The following is a 15140-nucleotide window of genomic DNA, read 5'->3' as shown; positions in this document are numbered from 1 at the left end:
GCCCTGGACGGGACTGGCCCTGGACTAGGTCTCCCAGGGCCTCTTCGCACTGCGTGCACAGGGCGTCAGCCTCCTCGCTTTGTGCGGCTCTGATGTGGTATGCTGGGCAGAGGCCTTGAGCCTTTATCCCTGTTTCTGGAGGTGCCATGGCTGTCAGCGCGTAAGCTCTTATGCGCTCCGGTGCGCTTAAGATGAGCATGTAGTTGTGTGCGCAGCTATGCGTTCAGCCGTAGATATGCGCCCGGCTCTGTGCGTGCAACTTATGCGCGCAAGGTTTTATGTGCGTGTAAGTTTATGCGCACAAGTGCTTTGTGCGCCTAGTTCGAATTGTGCACTCTCGAACAGCGAACAGTGCAGCGAATAGGGCCAAGATGGCAACAGCAAGCAAGCGGGCAATATGGCGACCCCCTCGGAGGGTCTCCACGTGGGTAGACCCTCGGAAATAGCCGGGGCCTGGCCCTACTAGGGCGGATCAACCCGGTGGCACTGGTCCCAGCCGGTGACCTGTGCTCCTCCTCGATCCTCGGAGATCGGATTCAAACAGAAGATTTCTACCTTACCTTGTCTTTGGCGCTTCCTGGTTTCGTTCTGGGCGGTCTCCGGCTGCGGGGGGAGAGGGCAAATATCTTCACCGCCGCGCTCAAGGGTGCACCCGCTGCCTCTCAGCCACGCCCGAGGATCAGGGGCTAGGTCCTCGCCGTGATTCGGCCGCCGGACCGAGGCTTACCTCCGAGGGACCACGGAAATCACCTCGGAAATCTCAACTAGGGGAGGGACCCGAGGGTATCACCGCAGGAGAGCGAGGCTAGTCTTCAGGTAGGTTTCTTCTTTAAATTTGGATTTTCTTCTTTGAATTTGGTTCTAACGCTGAGAGAGCGTGCAGATAGTCCCTAACTGCTATGGAGACAGAAAATACTGAAGAGCTGCACTTCCTGCAGGGGTATATGTACTAGGGGCTGACGTCAGATTGAAATCTGATCCGTCTCCAACTGCTAACAGGAGTACACTATACCCCATTGGTCCTGAGTCCATCTGCTACATGCTGGGAAACATTTCCTAAGATTACTCCTGAATCTAACCCCTTTGAACCTCATCTCATGACCCCTCGTTCTAGAGCCTCCTTTCCATTGAAAAAGGCTCACCTCCTGTGCATGGAATCCTTTGAGATATTTGAATGTCTCTCTCATATCTCCCCTATCTCGCCTTTCCTCTAGGGTATGCATGTTTAGATCTTTAAGCCTATCCCCATATGCTTTAGAATGAAGACCATTGACCATATCAGTAGCCACTCTCTGGACTGACTCCATCCTGTTTATATCCTTTTGAAGGTGCAGTGTTCAGAACTGTACACAGTATTCCAAGTGAGGTCTCTGCAGGGACCTATATAAGGGAAATATCACCTCTTTCCTGCTGACCATTCTTCTTCCTATGCAGCCAAGCATCTTTTGTTTTTTTTCAGTCACTTTATCCACCTATTTGGCCACCTTAAGATCATCAAATACAATTACCCCCAGATCCCACTCTGTGCTCTAGTTAGCCGACCATTTTAAAAGATTGTGAACAGCGAGCACAATTTACCAAATAGTCATTGGTTTTTAATACATTTTTGGCAGTGACTTTATTTTTAACATAAGGTATAAATTCCCTGAAGAAGAAAAGAGCATTTTTGAAACACGGCCTGTGTTGGGTGCTCTTAACATTTAAGGAGTACATCGCATCTCCCAACACAGACATTTGTTGATAGCACAAGTTGGAGGCAAAATCACTTAAAAATTACTCAAAAGATTTATATACATTTGGAAGGGGCAATGATGATATAAAGCTGTACTGCTGTCATGAAATATATGATGGCAGCCTGAATGAATGAGCAGTATCCCTCACATAGTTATTTACGTTGCTGAACTTTACTATTACAGGTGATCTTATTACTGTAACAAGTCTATGAAACATAGAAAAGTCGAGATACCTGTTGATGTCTAAGTCCCCGAAGAGCTCCAGTACCTGTCTGTTTGTCTGCTCCTTGATAACACCACACAGCCTTCCTACCATGTTCACCAGTACACTCGCTGGGGCTGAATGATCTAAAAGAGAGGGAGCACTCTTGCAGATCACAAACTTCTTTCCTTATGTTACAGCACATTAAATATTTTGACAACTTTTATATCAGTCACAAGATAGTTTGTAAATCCATACTACAACATTTTGACATAAGAATTAATGGAACTACCTATGTTTATACAAACAGAGTCGACCAGTTGGGACATTCTCTCTATAATCAGATAAACCAGAAGTCAGCTGGTAGTGACCATACTGTTCTATTAGTGTATATATTTCATACTATAATATTGCAAGTTACTTTATAACACATATGATTCACCCTTCAGAAAAAGCATATGTATAGTACAAATTCCTGCTTCAAAGCAGAAGGAGACAGTTCATCCAGCCCCCTGAATCTATTGCTAGTTCAGTGAAGAACTGCCGCGTTGCCTGCAAATTCTTACCCAGCCCTAAGAGTTCACACATAGCCCGCATGGCATTGTTCATCTCTCCCAACTTTGTATAAACTTCATTAAGACGAGGATAAATGCCATTCAGAGATGTCACATCAAACAGTTTCTGGAAATGAGAGACGAAAGACTGCAGCATTTGAAAAGGCGGCCCTTTATCATCCTGGAACAAAAAAGTGAAAAAAACAATTAGTTTTTGTGCAAAATGTTTACAAAACCAAACTAATTTTATCTTGCAGCCAACAGAAAACAACAGATGAATTACTCCATGGTTACTCCATGGTTTTCAGAATAAGACTGATGCATGACATCCCCCATCAATACGAAATTGGATATTTCAAATCTAAACTACTCCAACTCTGTCTTATATACACACCCCCTGGTCTTCTAGAGAAAGATTCATCTCCTCTGATTGAATTCCTCACAAACTCACTTTCGCCAGACCTACCCACAGTCCTCCTAGGAGATTTCAATTTACACGTAGATACCTCACCACAGTCACCGGCCTGTGAAGCTTTCTTGGCCTCGCTCGAAGCTATGGGCTTCCAACAGATAGTAAACTCCCCCACACACAAGGCTGGCCACACCCTTGACTTGATTTTTATAAACTCGCCCATCAGTGTGAACAGTCCCCCCCTATGTACATCAGTACCCTGGTCTGATCACTCATTGATTGAGACCAAACTATCGCTCCCTCAAAGCCCTCTATCCACGCCCAGACAGCCTATTTCCCTTAGATTCCGCAAAGCATGCGATGTAGAAACCATTGCATTAGCATGCTCTGACTTAGACAAACAAATTGATCTATCCTCACCAGATAACGCATTATCCTCATGGGTGAACTGCACACGCAGCATTGCCAATGTGCACTGCCCCCTGATAACAAAAACAATCAACCCTTACAGAAAGAATAGGAAACCCTGGTACACTCCTTTCCTTAGAAATCTCAAAATCCAACTCAGAGCCACGGAAAGGTCATGGCGCAAACTCCAATCCCCCGCAACCAAAACTCTCTACTATCAACGTATGCATGATTATAGAAACTCTATTCAACACTCAAAACGAAAATACTACGCCAATAAAATAAATGGGCTGCAATACAACCCCAAGGCTCTTTTCTCTATGGTCGCTAACCTTACTTCTCCCATACACACACAACAATCAGCTACACCCTCCACAAACCGCTGTAATGAATTAGCGCAATTTTTCAAAAACAAAGTATCGTCCATCACAGCACAATTTTCACACAACAACCTCAATATCTCTCTTCCCACCATCAACCCCCCTAGCTCCCTTTATTCTTTTGAGTCCTCATCTTCCCTGGAAGTAGAAAGCATACTTAAGAAAATGAAACCTTCCACTCACCCCTCTGAAACTATCCCCTCTAAACTCCTACTTTCTATACACAATGTGATCGCCAAACCCCTCTCAAATATTCTTAACTGTTCCCTAGAACATGGCATTGTCCCCAATGCTCTGAAACAAGCCATAGTGAAACCACTCCTCAAAAAACCCAACCTTGACCCCACCACCCTCTCTAATTACAGACCAGTGTCCAACCTACCCCTACTAGCTAAAGTGCTTGAAAAGCTCGTGAACACACGCCTATCTGATCACCTGGAACAAAATAACATCTTCCCTCCAACCCAATATGGTTTCAGGAAGCACTTAAGTACTGAAACCTTGCTCCTCTCCTTACACGATACCCTTATCAAAGGAACTGACTCAGGATCATCCTATCTTATCGCATTACTTGACATCTCAGCTGCGTTTGACACAGTTAATCATGATGTCCTCCTCAGCATACTCAGAAATATTGGGGTCACTGGCAAGGCCATTGATTGGATTCAATCATATCTCCAAAATCGTACTTTCACTGTCACTATGAACAATAATGAATCTGACCCCATCAGTCTCCCCCAAGGTGTTCCCCAAGGTTCCTCACTCTCATCTACCTTATTTAACATTTACATGCTCCCCCTTACTACGCTCCTCACTAATCTACACATCAAGCATTTTATTTATGCTGATGATGTACAAATCATTTTCCCCTTCTCGGACACCATCCAAACGGCTCTACACAGCTGGGAATCCTGTCTTTCCTCTATCAACCAGCTCCTAAAGGACATGCACCTAGCGCTTAACTCCAACAAAACTGAGCTTTTAGTCATATCGAATAAGCAGCCACTCCCGGTCATCCCCCCTGCCTACTCTGCTACTAACTTCCCACCTCACACTCGCAACCTAGGAGTTATTATTGATAATCACCTCTCTTTCAAACCATTCATCAAATCCATTATAAAGGACTGCTACTTTAAACTGCAAACAATAAAGAAGCTCAGACCCTTGCTACATTTCAATGATTTCCGTACAGTCCTTCAAGCTATTATCTTTTCAAAGATTGACTACTGTAATGCGCTCTTACTTGGCATTCCCGCAATTCACACTAGACCACTCCAACTTCTACAAAATGCCGCCGCTCGCATCCTGTCAAACACAAAGAAAAGAGATCACATCACCCCCGCACTTATGGAACTACACTGGCTCCCTATACAGTCACGAATTCTTTATAAAACTCTCTCAATCATACACAAAAGTCTATTAAACTCCAACCTCAACTGGCTCAACCCCCCCCTCGTACCCCGTACCTCCAAGAGACCTACACGCCCAGCACTCCAAGGAACACTCCAAGCCCAATCTATTAAATCCTTTAAGCTTTCCTCCACTATTAACAGAGCCTTTTCTCTGGCCGGCCCCACGATATGGAACTCTATGCCCCATGATATTCGCACTGAGACCTATATGATATTCGCACTGAGACCCCATGATATTCGCACTGAGACCTATACCCCCGCTTTCAAAAAGAAACTTAAAACCTGGCTCTTCCAACAAGCTTACTCCATCACACCCCCTATTACATAACTCCCCCTCCGACCCTTACCCTTACTCGGATTTCCTGATATGACCACCTCTATGCTTGTCGATTTGGTACTGTGCACTAATTCTGTATATAGTTTTGATGTAAATAGTTTTGATGTAAGGGCTCCCCCCTAATTTCAATTATATGTTTCCTAGTTCAGTATATTATCTGTTTTATGTAAGGGCCCCGCCCAATGGTTTTGTGTTCACTGTAAACCGATGCGATGTGCGAACGGTCATCGGTATAAAAGAAACGTTAAATAAATAAATAAAATAAATGTTCAGTATAGCATTATTTACTATCCTGGAAGGTAAAACAATCAGGTGGCTAAAATAAGACTGACAGCGTCCATAAGCACATTAGCATTAAATGGAGGAAAACTGTATAGTCCTAAACTATTTTCTGATGTACTTCTTCTTGCTAAGTATTTTCCGATGTTCATTTTGTCTGGGGGGCATGCAAGTACAGTCTGAATTCACTGAACTTAAGATTTTACATCAGGCATGGATGTTGTTTAAAAATACCATCTTGGAAAACCAGACCAGATATATTCCATGCATTAAAAAGGTGGAAGGAAGGCCAAATGACTGCTGGCATGGTAAGAGAGACTATTCTAGCCAAAAGAACATCTTTCAAAAAATGGAAAAGGGAACTGAATGAAGGAAACACCATAACCATTGGCAAATTAGATGCAAAGGATTGGTAAGAAAGGCAAAGAGAGAATTTGAAAAGAAGCTTGCTATGGAAACAAAAACTCATAATAAAAACTTTTTCAGTAAAAAGCCTGCAAGGGAGTCAGTTGGACCACTAGATGAGCAAGGTGTAAAAGGGAGTACTAAGGGAAGACAAAGTCTTTACTGAGGAAGATGTAAGTCAGATAACCAAGCACACAGAGAGGGCAGAGTAAGCAGCACACACATATAGAATGAATGCAACATAGATAATGCGTGGCAAACATAAATCACTGGTCAATACAGATTCACAAAAAACTTTTATTGTAAATAAAGTCACTTTAGTGGTACACATTAGTCCCTGCTTCTATACCACTAACCATAAGTCCCTTAACTAATGTATACGACTGATGTTGACAGTATTTACAATAAAAGTTTTTTGTGAATCTGTATTGACCAGTGATTTATGTTTGCACGCATTAACTGCGGTGCAGTCAAATAAACATGCCAGAAGTGATATTTAAAAGTGATGATTCAGAGAAACAAACAAATATCAGTGAATCTGGAAGATATAATAGGGCAAACTGACAAATTAAAGTGTGGCAAATCATCTGGACCAGATGGTATACATCTCAAAGTGCTGAAAGTACTGAAAAATGAAATTGCAGACCTACTATTAGTAACCTGTAAGCTATCAGTAAAATCAGCTGTGGTAGCTAAAGATTGGAGGGTGGCCAACAATGCCAGTTTTAAAAAGGGTTCCAGGAGTGATCTAAGAAATTCTAGACAAGTGAGCCTGACATCAGTGCTGGGAAAAATTGTTCAAACTATTATAAAGAACAAAATTACTGAACAGATAAATAGTCATAGTTTAATGGGACAAAGCCAACATGGATTTAGCCAAGGGAAGTCTTGCCTCAAATTTTTTTGAAGGCATGAATAAACATGTGGATAAAGGTGAGCCAGTTGATATAGTGTATCTGGAGTTTCAGAAAGCATTTGACAAAGTACCTCATGAGAATTTTTTGATGAAATTAAAGACATTTGATAGGAGGCAATGCTCTATTGTGGACTGAGAACTGGTTAAAAGATAGAAAAAAAAAGAGTAGGGCTAAATAGTCAATTTTTCCAACGAATAGTGGAGTATCCCAGGGATCTGTACTAGGACTACTGCTTTTTAATATGTTTATAAATGGCCTAGAGATGGTAACAACGAGTGAGGTGATCAAATTTTTTGATAATACAGAATTATTCAAAGAAGTCAATATTCAAACATAGCTGGCTATTTAAGTTAGCCAGATAAAACTTATCCAGTTAACATAGTTGGGATATTCAGCGGTGCCACCGAGCTGCTGAATATACCTGGATAAAGTTTAAAGTTAGCTAGCTACGTTATCTGGCTAACTTCAGATCTGCTCAATAGCAGGTCTAATGTTAGCCAGATAACTTAGCTGGATAAGTTTGGATACCAAAAATTACTATTTAGATGGATAACATTAAATTATCCATCTAAAGGCATTTGAATTTCCCTCAAAGTTGTTAAATCACAAGAAGATTGTGAGAAATTGCAAAAGGACCTTGTGAGACTGGGAATTCAAATGGAAGATGTGGACAAGTACAAAATAATGTATGTAGACAAGTGCAAATTATAGCTACACAATGCAATGTTCCACATTGGGAATTACCACCCATAAAAAAGATTTAGATGCCATTGTGGATAATATGTTGAAATCCTCTGTTCAGTGTGTGATGGTGGCCAAGAAAGCAAATAGAATCCTAGGAATTATTAGGAAAGGAATGGAGAATCCTGGTTTCCTTGGTTCATAGCCTGCTGCTCTAATCTCTAGGCTACTCCTCTACAGAATAAAACAGAGGGTGTCATAATGCCTCTATATTGCTCTATGGTATGGCCGAGCTAACTGTCAAGATCGGGTGGCTCAAGGAACTTGGACTCTGGAAGCCAAATGGTCTATCATTCTGTTGGAAAAAAAGGTCAGTAAGAATGGCACTTTAAGTCTTTGCTCCTTTGGTTCAGGGAGGTCCAAATTCTTTCAGACAGTTCTACAGCTGTATTATATGTGTATCATCAGGGAGGGACCAGGAGTCCTTCGGGAGAAAAGAGGGAACTGTACACAATGAGATCCCGCGGTCTGAGAACTTCGAAAAAGGATCTCTATATGACAATGCCTGAAGCTTAGAAATTCTTCGGGCCGAACAAATTGCCACTACAAAACTAACTTAAGTTATTTATTATTTTTATACACAGACATTTGATCTGAGATATCACATCAGTTTACATTCAGGTACTGTAGGTATTTCCCTAACCCCAGAGGGCTTACAATCTATACCTGAAGCAATGGAGGGTAAAGTGACTTGCCCAAGGTCACAAGGAGCAACAGTGGGACTCAAACCCTGGTCTACTGGTTCATAGCCCACTGCTCTAACCACTAGGCTATTCCTCCTCCCTCAAGAGTGAGATCCTTCATAGTTGCCCTCTTTAGAGGCTTGGAAACACACACATCCCTCTCAGAACCAAGTTAAGATTCAGGAAGGTCATATTTTCCGCAGTGGACGCCGCAAATGTTTTAACCCTCCCCCCGCCGAGAAATCGCACCACTCCATGCACCTTGCCTTGAAGTCAACTCAAAACCACCACTTGCACTTTGAGTGAGTTAAAGGCCAAACCTTTCACCAGCTCTCTTTGCAAAAGGGTTAAAATATGTGCCACCGACACCTGAGTAGATTTCACTCCCTGTTCTGTACACCAGGACTTGAAAACTTTCCCGATCCTCACGTAAACTAAGGAAGTGGATGGCCTTCTGGCATGCAGTAAAGTGGAAATGACATCATCTGAATATCCTTTCCCCCTCAAACGCTTTCTTTCAAAAGCCAAGCCACTAGACAAAGCGATCCACCTAATCCAAAATATTGGACCTTGATGAAGAGGTTTTGGTAGATAATCAAGTTGCAACGGCCCGTCTACCGTTAGATTGACCAGGACTGCAAATCATGGTTGTCGTGGCCACGCCAGTGCGACTAGAATTACCTCTCCAGATTATTTACTATCCACTGTAGAACTCTGTCCACAAGTAGCCATGGGGGGAACTGGGGCGGCTCAAGGCAACATACTGCTTGAGGCGAGGAATGAGATGGCACCTCCCCCCAAGGTGTGGCTGCCGTCTTCTTGTTGGTGAGGGTGGGAACTCACCAGCACTTCCTTAACCGCGCCGCTGTCATCCTGCTGGTGAGGGTGAGAACATAAGAACATAAGAAAATGCCATGCTGGGTCAGACCAAGGGTCCATCAAGCCCAGCATCCTGTTTCCAACAGTGGCCAATCCAGGCCATAAGAACCTGGCAAGTACCCAAAAACTAAGTCTATTCCATGTAACCATTGCTAATGGCAGTGGCTATTCTCTAGGTGAACTTAATAGCAGGTAATGGACTTCTCCTCCAAGAACTTATCCAATCCTTTTTTAAACACAGCTATACTAACTGCACTAACCACATCCTCTGGCAACAAATTCCAGAGTTTAATTGTGCGTTGAGTGAAAAAGAACTTTCTCCGATTAGTTTTAAATGTGCCCCATGCTAACTTCATGGAGTGCCCCCTAGTCTTTCTACTATCCGAAAGAGTAAATAACCGATTCACATCTACCCGTTCTAGACCTCTCATGATTTTAAACATCTCTATCATATCCCCCATCAGTCGTCTCTTCTCCAAGCTGAAAAGTCCTAACCTCTTTAGTCTTTCCTCATAGGGGAGTTGTTCCATTCCCCTTATCATTTTGGTAGCCCTTCTCTGTACCTTCTCCATCGCAATTATATCTTTTTTGAGATGCGGCGACCTGAACCTCACTGGCACTTCCTTAATCGTGTCGCTGTCTTCCTGCTGGTGAGGGTGGGAACCCTACTGGCACTTCTTTAACCACGCTGCCGTCTTCCTGCCGGTGAGGGCGGGAACCTCACCAGCATTTCCTCATAAGGCACCACCCTCTTCCTGCTCTGCCTCGTGCCACTGAGCAGAATTTTAGTTTCTTTTTGACAGGGAAATGAGGGTTGTTTTGGGGGATGCACTGTAGAAATGAGAAGCTTTGGCATTTTGCTGAGACTCCATTAAGTCCATGTGGGGAATACCTCATCTGTGATGGACAAGACGCATTTCTTCCTCTGACAGCTCCCACTCTCCAGGATATAGCCACTGCTGAGAAAATCTGCCTGAATGTTGTTCACCCTGGCTATGTAGGATACCGCTAGCAACACCAGATGCTACTCCACCCAGTGAAACAACTCCTGGGTCTCCTGGGCTACTGCCCAACTCTTGTTTCTGCCTTGCCGAGTGATATAAGCCACCATTGTTGCATTGTCCGACAGGATTTGAACCAGGTGACTGCGTAACAGAGGCAGGAAAGCAAGTAATGTGAAATGCTCTACCCTCGTTTCTAACCGATTGATAGACGATGCCTCGTCCTTGGAACATTGACCATGGGCCAACTGATCATGGCACACCACTCCCCATCTGGTGAGACTGGTATCGGTGGTAACTACCACCCAATTCAGAATCTCCAAGTCCACATCGCAATTCAGATGGGCTCGACCAAGCCACCACGAAAGACTGGACCTGGCAGCACCCTCAAAAGGAAGCAGAAGATGAAACTTCTCTGACAATGGATCCCACTAGGAAAGAAGAGACCTTTGCAGAGGCCTCATATATGAAAAAGCCCAAGGAATTAACTCTAAAGTTGATGACATAGAGCCTAGAACCTGAAGGTAGTCCTAGACCCTGGACACTGTAACTTCTAACAGACTGTGAACCTGCATCTGTAGTTTGTGCATGCAATTCCTGGTGAGAAACATCTTCCCTATCCTGATACTGAAGTGTGCTCCAAGAAATCCAAAACTTGAGAAGGGGTGAGATGATTCTTTGCTAGATTCACCACCCAGCTCAGGGACCTCAAATGCCGCAGCACCTGTGACACTGACTGTTTGCAGAGGATTTCCAACTTTGCCCGAATGAGCCAGTCGTCCAGATATGGGTGAACTAGCATGCCCTCCTTTCTGAGTGCCGACACCACCACTACTATCACCTTGGTGAAGGTACATGGAGCCATTGCCAATCTGAAAGGAAGGGCACAAAACTGAAAATGCCTCCCAAGGATCATGAACCACTATGTGCAGGTACACCTCAGTCAAATCTAGGGAAGTCAGAAACTCTCCTTTGCACACTGCTGCAATGACCGAGCGCAGAGTCTCCATTTGAAAATGAGGGACCTTGAAAGCCACATTTAACTTTTTAAATCCAAAATCTGAAGGAAGGACCCTTCTTTTTGGCACCACGAGATATATGGAATAACTTCCTGTTCCTCACTCTCCAGTAAGTATAGGAAAGATGGCTCCCAGTCTCTGCAAATGATCTAAAGACTCTTGGACTACCTTTCTCTTGAAGAAGGGGGTGCAAGGGGAGACCATAAACAAGTCTCTTAGCGGGTGAGCAAATTCTAAAGCGTAACTGTTTCTTATCATGCTTAGGACTCACTGGTCCTTTGTGATCTTGGCCCACTCCTTTAAAAAAAAAAAAAAAGAGTCAGATGCCCTCAGAAAGGAGGGATAGAGGAGTGGACCGACCTCACTTCATTGCAACAGCTTAGTTCCACCAGAGCCCTGGCCAAGGCCATCCCAGTTTGGTTTTCTTCCCCTGCAGAGGTGATATGATACAGACTTTCAGATACCTGAAAGGTTTTAATGATGCACAAACTTCGAACCTTTTCCATTGGAAAGGAATCAGTAGAACTAGGGGGTCACGAAATGAAACTCCAAGGGGGAATGACTCAGAACCAGTATCGTTCGCCTATGTGGGTTTCTCTAGGACACGCTGAAATCTGGTAGCCTCTGCGGCCTGTGAGAGTCTGAACCTCTTCCCCGGCTGGGGTCATACAGACGCCCCCTGCTCATCCTTCCACCGCCCCACAAACTTCCTAGCCATATAAGCAATAGGACAAAATCAGAGGAAAAGGTAGAGGAATCGTTCGAAGTCTCCACCAGGAGGTCCTCTTCCCCTCCAGACTGCAATCCCTGAGCCTCCTGGCCTCTGCTAGGGTTCCTATCAGCTGGGGACAGCGGAGGAGGGAAATCCCCCTCCCTGGCCCATGAAGAAGACATGAAGATGGACAAAATGGCCGCCATTCCCACGCCAACTGGGAAGTGGTCCCCTGCATCCACCAACACCTCAGAGAGTCTCCCAGACTCATGCTGCTTCCCCGTTGACATCATGACTGTTCCCGAGCTGCCCTCTCTTCCAGAGAAGCACTGGGAACACATCCGCCGTGGGAAAGTCACACACGCATGTCACGGCATGATGGGGCACTGAAGCCGCAATCACAGTCAGCAGCCAGAGGAACGGTACAAAAAGAAGCTGCTTCTACTCCCCTGAAGAGAATAAAGCCCCGCTGTCTCCTAAAAGAAAAGCACACCACAACTTTACTAGTGCAAAGCAAAAGAACAAGAAAGCACTTCCCTGAAACCTGATGAATAGCAGCAGGCTCTGTCTGTCCTCCTAAGAGTGAGGGAACTGGAACCACCAACTTTAAACCCTGGATGATAAGGGATTGAGTAATAAACAGTCCCCAACCCCCTAGTCGTCTGCCTCAAAGTGACCTTTTTGCTTGGAGAAATGACGGCTGAGGGGGGATATGATAGAGGTCTTTAAGATCATGAGAGGTCTTGAACGAGTAGATGTGACTCGGTTATTTACACTTTCGAATAATAGAAGGACTAGGGGGCATTCCATGAAGTTAGCAAGTAGCACATTTAAGACTAATTGGAGAAAATTCTCTTTCACTCAACGCACAATAAAGCTCTGGAATTTGTTGCCAGAGGATGTAGTTAGTGCAGTTAGTGTAGCTGGGTTCAAAAAAGGTTTGGATAAGTTCTTGAAGGAGAAGTCCATTAACGGCTATTAATCAAGTTTACTTAGGGAACAGCCACTGCTATTAATTGCATCAGCAGCATGGGATCTTTTAGTGTTTGGGTACTTGCCAGGTACTTGGAGCCTGGTTTGGCCTCTGTTGGAAACAGGATGCTGGGCTTGATGGACCCTTGGTCTGACCCAGCATGGCAATTTCTTATGTTCTTACTCTTTTTTTTTTCTAACTTTAAAAGATTTACAAATAGAAAGGAATTGAAAAAGGCTTCTTCCCTGTATGGCTGATGCAACTTCTGCAGGATCCCAAGAGCTCTCCTGGAGGAGAGGGAACTGGCTGTCCACCCCTGGCAGTGAAAGGACTGAGCCACACAAGGGTCCCGAACTTCCTGCTAATCCACCTCAGTACCAGGAGGGATGGCCCCACCAGGGCCTAGCAGCCTCTTGGGAGGAATCCTCTAGTTTTTTGTTTTTTTTTTCAGACTGCAGGATTTGCACCTCTACCATCTGCTGGAGACAGAGAAATACAGAGTGACTGCAAGTGGCTCACTAGGTTATATGGCAGTGGCAGAAAAACTTTCTCTGACTCCATCTGCTGGAAGGGAGTCTGGACTGATGTGGGTATGAATAGGAAAGCAGTGTTTCTCGAGTCGGTCCTAACCAGTTTAGTTTTCAGGATATCCACAACAGAATTGCATATAATGGGAGCAGCGCATGGAAATCTATAATATAAAAAAAACTCACTCATGCACATCAATTGGGCTTAGCAATTTTTTTACACATGTTTATCCATGTAAAAAAGTTTTGAAAACTATCCTTTTGAAAATGTTGCCCTATTTCTCCCTCACCCAATTCACCAGTCATTGCAGCAACAGTTCTTGGTTGGGGATCAAACCCAGACTTTCTCCAGAACCCTGCAATCAAAAGCCCTGAATTCAGTCAGCAGATGTTGGTTTTCATGATGACTGGGACATCCCCTCCCCCCCCCTCAGGGGCTTTGAATGCTGCCTCTGAATCATCCCCGGCCCTGGCCAACCCAGGAAGCAGAAGACCTGACCTGGGAATCAAACCCAGGGTCCTCTATTTAGTAGTGCACAGCACTGCCACTGAACCACAAACTGACCCACATGTGACTTTTTATTATACCATTTTTTCAGTTAGAAATCTAAATTACAAAAGATCTGAAAACTTCCTTTAAAAGAAAAATTACCTGTCCTTTATGATCTATTTCCTCCAAGATTGTATCCACAGTGAGCAAAAGGTCTTCCACTCGGAAATCTTTATGAGCATCCTGCGTGCTATCAACAGGCAGCTGTCCCAACTTCAAGGCTAACGTTTTCAGGGATCCGTGCAAGTCCTTTATATCAAACATATATTCACAATCAAACTGGATTCTTTCAAGGACTTTGTCATTTTCCCCTAATTTATGGCATATGTATTATTGTATTTGCAAACCAAATAACACCAGCAGGGGCAAATACCTGGATTAGAGGTGAGGTTTAGGATTGCAATACTGTTGTCCCATCTTTAGAATTGGGGCCATATAAACTATAACAATATAAACTATCCTACATTTAGAATCCATCCTGTGCTAATGCTTGGCTACTAGCAGGGACCATTCACAGTTAGAACTGTCAGATTGTTTAAAGCAGCACCATCAAAACAGGCAAATGAAATAAGAGTAAATGATGAAGTACTATGTCTGTCCATTCCCCCAGCTACAGCAAGAAGTATCAGTTTTCTCTATAAAAGCATTTGTGATCTCTTACTCACGATATATTTTGGGGGTAATCTTCAAAACTATGCAGGTAATTGCAAAGTTTGATTTTGCATCAATTCTCAAAGGCAAAGTACTTGTGTACTCTCCCTTTAAAAACAATATGTAGGGAAAAAGTACTTGCAGCGTATTTACACCTGCTTTTCAGAAGGTACTTTTTCCTGGAAAATAACAGCCTCAGAGTCTACCTGCATTTCCTACAGCTAAAAGTACATGCATTGTTGATGAATGTTGAAATTTGTAATCTGCTTTGAACAAATATTTGGAGATGAAGAACATAAGCCTGGATAAATAAATGAAAGAAATAAAATCACAATGTGTACTTTTACCTGTGTACAGGTTGGGCA

General features: G+C 43.7%; 1 protein-coding gene across 1 annotated transcript in view; it reads right to left on the bottom strand.

The window, feature by feature from the left end:
* The window catches only part of CEP70 (centrosomal protein 70), a 188570-nt gene that overhangs the window by 11323 nt on the left and 162107 nt on the right, over positions 1-15140 (bottom strand). Inside the window, exons 15-17 of the mRNA XM_029605309.1 lie at positions 14227-14373; positions 2502-2670; positions 1967-2081 (exon numbers count right to left, since the gene is read on the bottom strand). Of these exons, the coding sequence (XP_029461169.1) occupies positions 1967-2081; positions 2502-2670; positions 14227-14373 (431 nt within the window). The remainder of the gene's footprint in view (positions 1-1966; positions 2082-2501; positions 2671-14226; positions 14374-15140) is intronic.

The sequence above is a fragment of the Rhinatrema bivittatum genome, chromosome 6 (assembly GCF_901001135.1).
Source record: "Rhinatrema bivittatum chromosome 6, aRhiBiv1.1, whole genome shotgun sequence".
Classification (NCBI taxonomy): domain Eukaryota; kingdom Metazoa; phylum Chordata; class Amphibia; order Gymnophiona; family Rhinatrematidae; genus Rhinatrema; species Rhinatrema bivittatum.
This window is presented reverse-complemented; position numbering and strand designations above follow the sequence as displayed.